At 38.7% G+C, this 10,416-nt stretch overlaps 1 protein-coding gene across 1 annotated transcript in view; it reads right to left on the reverse strand.

Moving 5' to 3' along the window:
* Positions 1–5,037, reverse strand: part of ttc9b (tetratricopeptide repeat domain 9B) — a 46,484-nt gene extending 41,447 nt beyond the window's left edge. The window contains exon 1 of the mRNA XM_059331524.1: positions 4,546–5,037. Within this exon, the coding sequence (XP_059187507.1) occupies positions 4,546–5,014 (469 nt within the window). The 5' untranslated portion in view covers positions 5,015–5,037. The remainder of the gene's footprint in view (positions 1–4,545) is intronic.
* Between the last annotated feature and the right edge of the window lie 5,379 nt (positions 5,038–10,416).

Raw genomic sequence — 10,416 nt, forward strand, 5'->3', positions numbered from 1 at the left:
GGTGAACTCAAAATTTCAATCCAACAAACTTCGATAAAATTTTAAGTTGGACAATTAAACTAAATATTTTAAGTTTTGTTTTTGAGTTTGCTCAACTCTGAATTTTTCTGGCACGATTGTAACGCCGCTATGAAATGTCAGCTAATGTTGTGACCACAATTTTGAGTTAGCATTGATACGCTAATGGCTACTCTTATAGCTGTAACAAGCAGTGCGGCTAGCATCAGTTAGCCGCTAGCTTTCGCTAATGACCGAATTTCCCAACAAAGAAATAAGAGTTATCAGAACTATTGTCCCTTGTTGTGAACCCCAACTTAAAGATATAAGTAACAACAACTCACAAACTTGTTTTTGAGCAGACAACTGGCTTCCTTTGTTGTGCTAACTTACATTATTGCCCTAAATGTCAATAATTTATATTTCCAAGTTTTACCAACTTAAATCACTGTTTTAGGCCAAAAAATACAAGTTGGCTGTTTTTGCAGTGTTGTTGGTTTAGGTGTTTTCATTGGATGTGCGGAAAGTGACATGTGTTAAACCACAACGTGACAGAGAGGTTTTAGTATATATATATATATTATATAGTATAAATATAGTTTATGGGGGTTCAAGGTAGAACATGTGGTGGAGCAGACGTCTTCAGCAGGAATAGGAGTGCAAATATTTTATAAAGCAGCCATATAAACACTTTAATCAGAGTGAAGATGAGGTTTCTTTATGTGTGCGCATCTGCTTACTCTCATGTGTGAAGCAGCAGTGTGTGTGTGTGTGTGTGTGTGTGGGGGGGGGGGGGGGGGGGGGGGTACGAGTCATATTAATACAACAGGGGAAAAGGCGGGGGATGGTTGCCATGGTAATTATGGCCCCTCCCCCCCTCCCCCTCTCCTCCACTGCTCTCTACTATTCCTCTTTCACACCATTCCAGCTGATTTCCTTTCCACCATCTCTTCTGCTTCTTCCTTCCTGTTCTTTACCAAAATTTTCCTTTTTTGCTCCCTTATTTCACTTTCCCTGCCTCCTCTTCTCCTTCCCTCCCCCCTTCCTTTCCTTCACGCCACAGTGCCCTCCCCACAGGCTCCAGACAGGGCCCTGAACGCAGCACAGAACAAGGCGACCTTCAGTGCATCATGGCAGCACCTGAACACAGCGAGACACACTATCGGCCCGGCCTCCGTCAGGACACAAAATCACAATATTCACATGGGTAATGACGTCGTTTATGTGATATAATATAAAGCTATCATCATCATCTCACTCCTGGATGTCGATATAAATTATGATCTGCTGCTCACTCGTCATACTGAGCACATATGTGTCCATAATGAGCTTTTTTACAGCCGAACTACACTGTAAAAAATAATCTGTTTAATTTACGGTAAAATACTGGCAGCTGTGGTTGCCAGAACTCCACCGTAAAATTACAGTGAGTGGGTTTTCTACTGTAAATTTAAATGTAAATATCAGCAAACACTGTAATTTAGACTGAATAATCCTGTTATTTTTAAGGTAATTGTGTCATTCATTCACACATCATGGTATTTCTCCATAAATTTTGCATGAAAATGTTATATTTTTACAGCAAAACTGTGTGTTTCTTCCAGTTTATTGTGCTATTCTTTGATTTACAGTAATTAAAAGTGTCTAATACAGTGATATACAATTTTTCATTTTACGCCCTATTTCTGATGTATTTGACAGTGTTTTACTGTTATTTCTACAAACATTTTTACAGTGTATAGCAATATATTCATAATTATAGTTTTTTACGTCACAGTATTGTTTGTATTTCTTGACACAGTAAATCCTTATACACTATCTTGATGTCTAAATTAATTTTACAACAATTATAAGGCATAGTTCTTTCTGAATACTTTCCAAAATGTTAAAACTCGACTTGATGGTGATAAACAGTATGTGACGGAAGATTGACTATTCTTTTCTTTTAATAATGCAATAACATGAAATGTTGAGTATAGAGGCTCATTGTCATATACTGTAAATAAAATATGATCAATCAGAGGTATTATTATATCTATTTGATTTAGTTTAGCTTCATCATTCTGTTTACTCTGTGTTGTGTTCTCTAGGATTTGTTTTGTTGATGGTTCTGCAAGATTATACAACCCAAAACAGGAAAAGTAGCATCATGTATTTATAATTTTTATAACTAATATGGAAATAATATTAAATATTTAATCTGTTGGGTAAATTATGTTTGATTCTGGCTGCAAAGGGAATAGTTTTTCAGTAAAGTATAATTGTAAGTTCAGTATATTTCACACACAAGCTGTTAATCAATCATTTTTCAAGCTGAAATGCCAAACAATGCATAGTTCCAGTTTCTCTAGTGAGGTTTTTTTTTTTTGCTGTTTTTCCTCTTTATCTTTGTTGTTCTCTGTTGTTCATTCAAGAGAAAACATTAAAAGATCTTTCATCTTTGCATCATCCCCGGCTGAATGATGTTTTTACTCTCTAACTGACGTTCCCAAAAGCATCGATACAACAAAAACATGTTGTGAACACGCTGGAGGAGCAAAACAACAACATTTACATTTTTTGCACTTGTCATAACAGGATGCTACAGGTGAGCAATTTATTCAATTCAAGCCGGCTTCAGCCCATACACTGCAATACACACTTCTATAGTTTGGCCATAGTATTTCTTCAGACGACAGGAGTGCTAAATACACTGAAACAACATACATGCTAGCTTACCTTACACAGGTTATCAGCCAGGTGCTACACAAACCAAAGGTACGACCCCCTCCTTCTTTTGGAAAAAACTGAGTCATTTTTACCGACCACAAATCTCTTTTAAAAACATTTATAATGTAACGGCACAAAATGAAGGAAATCTTAAAAAAAGCTTTAAGGGCAGGGCTGTCTAACAGATCCATGTAGGGCTGTTGTGGCTGCAGGTTTTCACTCTAATCAAGCACTCAGTTGATTTGTTGTTCAGGTGTTCAGGTGTTCTCCTGCTTGGTTGTAAAAAAAAAAAAACCCTGCAGCCACAACAGCCCTCTCATGGATCATGTTAGTGTGGCTTCGTCTAGTTTTACTTGAAATGCACATTTCAATTATGGAGCGTGAGGATGTAGTTGACGCGTGTCTTAAGCCGAAAAAATCCCACAGTTTCTTTCTTATGGTTTATTGAAAACCTTTCGTTTGAGCATTACAAACAACAAACTGCAGCAATCCAAAAAATAATAATAATTATGAGCACGGTCAAAAACTAGTGTGCTCTCCTCGTCTCCATAATCCTAATTAAAGCAAAGTAAGCAATTATGACGTTACACACGTCTCAGCCAATAAGAAGAGTGCAATTACTATGAACCAATAGGCATTCTTACAACCTTAATAAAGAACTATGAACTATGAACTACTAATCTGAATTATTTATCAGCTTTTCCACAATATACAAAATGGCTCTAACAAGTCACATTGGCACCTTTAATTTAGGGGGATGTAGTGGCAGAAATGGAATATAATATTCACAATAATAATATCTTCATTAGTGTTTGAACCTAAGAAGCATTTTGTTTTGGTGAGCTTAGAATGAGCCCTTCACAAGTTCATCATGCATCTTCAGTAACCCAAAACAGACAAACAGAATTCTTGGACACACTTGGGAAGACGCCACTTAATCCAACACCTGCCTGCTGTGCAATGACGTTTGAAAAACATGGCACCAAAAGTGCCCTATTGGATGCCCCTGTAGGAGATAAAACGCAATAAAATGCTCTCTAGGGTGGCCTAAAATCTGAGAAGACATTATACGAGCTGGTGCCCATCTTATATTTTTGCCCCTCAGAGAGCCAGAGTCTGCCACGAAGCTCCCAATAGCCTCTTGATGTCATAAAGAAATACTCCAGTGATCGGACAGTAATGAGTTAATCTTTCCTGTGCTACAGCAGCTCAATTAACCCTGTAGTAAAGTCACTGCAAAGTGGTGCCATTACATCACCGCCTGGATGGCTGAGGGACCTCTTCTCACCTCAGACCCTCTTGTGAAATGTTGATGTTACAACACAACAGCATGGTCTCATGCATACATAATGAAAACATGCATGCATTTTTCTGCAACATGAGGTTTTTTTTGGCCCTGTGCTTTATGTATTTACTGTCTGTTTGTATTGCATTTTTCAATTGAAATAATGAGGAAACTACCGATGGAGAGCAGGAATGTGCTGTAAATAAATGGCACAAAAATAATCTGAAAGGCTGTGTAAGAGCCTGAAATAGGCAATAACAGGATGTGTTAATTTAATTGTGTCACTTGGCTAAATAATTCACTCATTTTGTCAGACAGTGTAGGCCTACACATGCCTTTATAGTCTCCACTGAATCAGCAGCAAGACACAATAATATGATCTATTCCTGGATTTCACCTGCCTCTGCACAAACCCGGCACCTGCAGAAATAACCACAGCCCACGAGCTGGTGTGGACCCGGTGAACCGGAACGAACAATGGTGTCAGCAGTCCTTCAGGACTACACAGATCTGGTCTGGGTGTTAGTGTGCGGGGGTGTACCGGTGCTGCTCACCTGTCAGGCTGTCGTAGCACTCAATCTCGGTGCTCTCCACGGCTCTCCGCTGCTCCTCGGTCAGCTTGGCGGCGGGCTGGTTCAGCAGGTTGACCTCGGATCCGGTCGTCCCGTCGACCACATGGACCCCTTTGAGTTGCAGCAGCGCCCGGTGGTATTTACCGATCGCCTCCCGAAATTTCTTCTCCTTGTAGCAGCGGTGACCCTCCGCTTTGAAGTCGATGGCTTTCTGGATCTTCGCCTCCATCTCCATCTCAGCGGATCCGGCTCGACACCCGCCGCCTCCTCCTCCGTCTCCTCCGGCGGCCGCTGCCAGGCTCCGGCCGCCGGTTTCCGGGTAGCTTTTGAGGCTTTTTATCGGGTGCTGTTTGGCTTCCATGTCTCTCAGTGAGAGCGCCGGGAGCGGGCCATGGTGCTCGGACACGAAGGTGTGTTTAGTTGGGGAGGACCGGAGCAGCGTGCTGTGCATAAAGGATGCGGGACGGAGCGGCAGAGGCGGCGGGACGGAGCGGCAGAGGCGGCGGGACGGAGCGGCAGAGGCGGCAGCACCGGGCGGACGACGAGCCTCGGAAAAATAGGCAAGAAAACGGCTCCGGAGACGTCTCGCTTTGTTGCTTTGTGCTTTAAGATTAAATGTAAAACAGATTTAAAGGGTATTTGCGGTTATAAAGCGATGCATAAGGCTGAGACCGGCAGAAACATCCTGACTCTTCCCAACCTATGGAGAGAAAAACACGGTTTCCTCCTCTGGTCCTCTGGCGGAAGGATGCTCAGTGGATTTCTATGGTAGCAGCCTCCGAGGCACACGCAGCTTCAGCACCACAAACAGCGCACACACGACAACCCCTGCCGCACAGCATTGTGGGTTAAAAAAAAAAAAAAAAAAGAAAGAGTCGTGAGGCGTTGCTGCAGTCCAGAAAAACCGAAAAAACGTGCAGAAATATTCAGACACGAAGACATTTCTCACAAAGACACCGCACTTTGGTAAACTGGTGTATGAATCATAAAGTTAACTTATATCTGTGCATAAATGACAGCTTATTTGCATATTTATTGCACCATTTGTCAAAGGCTGCGCCCTATTGACACCATTCACAGTGACAGTCCTCCCATTTTTATTATATTTAAATGATTAAAACCTTATAAAATATAGCCTACTGCACATTACGTCACTCCCATTGTTTAAAAAAAGGCCTATCTTCATGGTAATTATAAAACAAAGAAAAAAATCAAGAGGAAACATGCGAATGCAGCTTTTTATTATAATTTACATCCGTGTGTAAATATTAGATTATGGCCAAACAGGAGCGCCTGATGACTTCAGCTGATAAGGTTTTCAAGGAGATGGAGCCGCGCAGCAGGAGGTGCAGGGAGCAGAGGAAGAGGAGGAAGAAGAGGGAGAGAGCGACCTCAAGGGGAAATTATCTCAATTACACTTATTGTGGATGTGATGTGTGGCTAACCTGCAGCCCACCAGAAAAGAAATTAAAGATGTACTTTGTCAGTGGTTAATGTTAGGTGTTGGGCTTATTATATTTTGTGTGTGGGACATTTAAAAATGTTTTTGTTTATTTTGGTTGAAAGGACGCTACACAGCAAAATCGGGAGTGTTAAATTCAACTCACAGAGTGTTAAATTTAACACTTTTTTTGAGTTTATATAGTTCTCACGGATTCTGAGTTACAATTACACTATGAAAAGTGTTAATATTTTAACTATTTAATAGTGTTGAACACTCAAGTGAAAAGGAATAACACAATTTCGAGTTAAAAGTGCACTTATGTGGTGTCATAAAACACCACCAAGGGTGTCAAATATTCATTTTTAACATTCATCGTGTTATTTTATGACACATTAAAGTGTTTTTTCAACACTAAAATCATGTTATTTCCTTTCACTAATGTGATAATTAACATTTGTTGTTTTGTTTTACGATACATTAAAAGTGCATTCTGTCTTTAGCCGAACATACAAGTCACAAAATCTGAAAATCAGCTCCAACTGAAGTGAATCTAACTCAGGTGTTAACATGTAACAACGCTGGCAGAGCTTTTTGATCACTACAAGTGTTAAAACAACTCCAAAATCAACACTCACATACTCAAAATGATTAACACTCAAAAAACAACACTACAGATTTTGCTGTGTACTCTTTATAGAAGCGATGTTTGCCTGGATTCATGATGTCCAGGATTACAATCAATGATACTGGTTAAAGCTGTATTGTTTTTTTTTTTTTTTTTTTGTATTTTATTTGTTTTCTGATCAAATGCATTTGGCCAATTATTCCTAAACATTTAATCCAAATGGCTATAATTCAATGGTTTGATTCTACAAACTGTCTTTTAAATTTGTGCTGCATTTTGTAATGAACTTTTGTGCTGCACTTTTCTAATGTATTTTGGAACGTATTTTTACTGTTAAAGTTGTTGTAGGACTGTTGAGTATTACTGGTTGGAATGTTTAGACCCCAGGAAGACTAGCCAACTGCCACGGCACAAGCTAATGGGGATCCTTTAATAAAACATAAAACAAAAACAAAACAAAACCAGCCAACCTCTCTGTAGATATTGTCTGTTAACTTGTGTGATCTTTCCAGGTTGTTACCTTGTTTCCTTGCATCTCCAAGGTGTGATTCATCTGGTTCCTGCAGTGAAAAAGCCTCACATGAGGTGAACTCAGAACAAGCAGGTTCTCCTCTGTGACTCATACTAACAGCTGTGGTTTCATCTATATATTTGCTCCTTTGTTCGTCTTTGTTCGGGGACCCACGCTGTATCATCTTCTCCTGATTGAACTGTAATAATTTCCACTACAACAAGCATACAGATGAACATTTATGAATAAGGAATCGGTCTACAGCAGAACACAATATACACTACTGGTCAAAAGTTTTAGAACACGCCAACTTTTCCAGAATTCAATTGAAAATGATGCAGTTTAATGTCTCAGTGTACTCTGAAATTAATGCACATTTGCAACATTTAAAATTCTTCATCGAGCATGATAGTGTTTTGAAAGTAAAAAAAAAGATTCAAAATCACATTTTATGTTGGACTAAAGGACTAAAAAAAGACACAAAATGACCAAAAAGACACCAAAAGACACAAAATGACTAAATAAAAGACACAAAATGACTTACAAAGACATGAAAAGAATTCAAAAATGGACAAGACCCCACAGAGTTAAGTTGTTAACCCATTTCTTGTTCCCTGAAAAAGGCCTACCGGTACTTGTATAATTCTGAAATGTACATTATCTTTCAGTTTTGGTTAAGCTTACCTTTTTTTATTTACCTCTGGCAGTTCACCACTTACCTTTGGACCCTTTCAAGCTGTTCAGTTGACTTGAACTGCTTGAATTTCAATAAAAAACTGGAAAAACTTGGGTGTTCTAAAACTTTTGACCGGTAGTGTATATGCAGGTGTTATGCAGTAAAACACAGCACTGACTAAAGCCATTCTCCCAAAGCTGTCATGGTTTGAGTGCTTCAGTGTGCATGTGACTTTTAAAATTGCACCAATTACTGATGCATGTGGCAGGGATAGCAATGCCAAAAAGATTAAAACATTTTCTGATCCTGGAAGTTATAGCTGTAGGTTATATACTGATTCTGGATAAGTAGCTCAATACAACCCCAATTCCTAAATGTCCCTTTATTTGTCCCTGTTGGAAACATGCAAATATTCAGCACAAACAAATTAAACAGACCCACACTGGACAATCTCTCCCAATCCACTCATCTCTAACAAAAATAATTCTTAAACGACATTGACATCATATCATACAACCCCTGTGGTCCATGGATCCCAAATGTGTGTTCCTTGCTGCATCAGTCCAGAGTAAAGAGGAATCCCCCCCGATAAAACGTAATTAGCATCACACTACCGACAGTTCAGCCGACATTATGCAGCAGCAAAGTCATTGTGAGGAGTTTAACAGGTTTATTGATAAACCATCAGCTGAATGTTTCCAGGGAATATAAATATTGACTTTGCCGTCATGTTGATACTTAAAAGAGAACAATATGTGACAATGACATGCACTGTAGAGTGAGAAACAATAAAAAGAGTAAAGATGTGTGGACCCTTTTTTTCTTTTATTTTCCAAGCAGACTTTGTCCAAATTCAGAAATTTTCTACTACTTAATATCTTTTAAAAAATCGTGACAGTTCATGGTGTGTCTCGTCCTACTTGTTTTTTTTAAAACAATAAAAATTCATTAACATGAATTTAAACATTTCAAATAATCCCCCCACTTATCTCTATGTATCATATATGATCTCTCTTTTGTTAATTTATGTATGATATGGCTTACCCCCTACTGTTCTTATTGTTTTTGTCTAAGACAGCTGTTTGTTTTTGTGGCTGTCTGTGGTAGTTTGTGTAATGTATATTTTGCTACTCATAATGACATGCTGTATATATGCGAAGGAGCAGAAAATGTACAGCTTTATTTTTTTAAATACATGACATAACCTTCCACTCATGTTTCTCCAGCCGATTGCTTTATATTTGTATTTATCTTTATTTTATTTGTTGTTTTTGTTATATGAAAAACTCAATAAAGATATTGAACACAATAAAAAGAGTAAAGATGTGTGGACCCTTTTTTCTTTTATTTTCCAAGCAGACTTTGTCCAAATTCAGAAATTTTCTTCCACTTAATATCTTTTAAAAAAACATGACAGTTCATGTTGTGTCTCGTCCTACTTGTTTTTTTAAAACAATAAAAATTCATTAACGTGAATTTAAACATTTCAAATATTTACAGTGTAACAAAGTCCTGGTGTGAATAAAAGACCAAAATAGTACACAGGTGTTAATGGCCCACTGGGTAAAGGTGAACTACCTACTGAGAGCGACTGTGGCCCCAACAACAGGCCTGGTGGCATCTCTGAGTTTCTTTACATGGATACATGATACAAGAATGTCCACATAGAAAAATATGCAGCAGAACTGGTTCTGTGCTGTGTGAAACCAAGTCTAACAAATCTATACATTGCATTTCAAAATAAACAATATTCTACTGACCCGGCCTTCAAGTAGGTGGTAATAGAAAACGTTCAGTACTATGGTAGAAAGGTTGACATGGGCGTCTTTAGTTCAGAGGTGAGAACTTCTACTCCACAAAGCGCAGAAGAAGAAGAAAAGGAGGTGCGGTGCTTCTTTTCTTAATTCAAGTGTTCACAGAGGTCGTTCGGTGTCACTGCTCGAATTTACTTTCCTGGGCTGAAGCTAAAGAAGCCTTTCATCAACACTTTTCACACTTTCCAAACATAATAGAGGAGGTAATTGTAATGTGGTGATGGTAACAAGAAGAAAGATTCATCCATCGCCTCATGGCTAGCCTTTCGTCCGCCTGTTGTTTTTAAAATTAAGAATAAACTTGCCTGAGGTGTGAAAAAACATCTCTCTGTACCTCTTACATCTTCAGGTGGATAATATCAACAAAAATGACCACAAAATTCACCTCGGAGGAATATTTACTCGACTGTTCATTCAGGAGGACTTTAGAGAAAGGGAGGTTCAGGCGGCAGCAGCATCCTTATATGTGGAGTTATGGTGTAAAATTAAAACCACCATTATGGCAGCTTGGTTGACTTCATGCTCATGCCTTAAGCTCACAAATATCGTTAAATATATATAGTTTGAAAAAAATAATAAATGGCAGCTATGGTTGATAAAAAGCTTCCTGCTTGGGCAAAATAATACAGAGAGAAGCTTGGACACTAAAAGGTGGTTTTCCAATGGCAGCATGACAAAAGTGAAAGAATTAACCTTTTTTTCTTCTTTTTTTTTTTTTTTTAATCTAAAGCGCAATACTAAAAGCCACAAAGCAGCATTAAAACCATCCATACACTGAGGCAG

The sequence above is a fragment of the Centropristis striata genome, chromosome 4, assembly GCF_030273125.1.
Source record: "Centropristis striata isolate RG_2023a ecotype Rhode Island chromosome 4, C.striata_1.0, whole genome shotgun sequence".
Lineage (NCBI taxonomy): Eukaryota > Metazoa > Chordata > Actinopteri > Perciformes > Serranidae > Centropristis > Centropristis striata.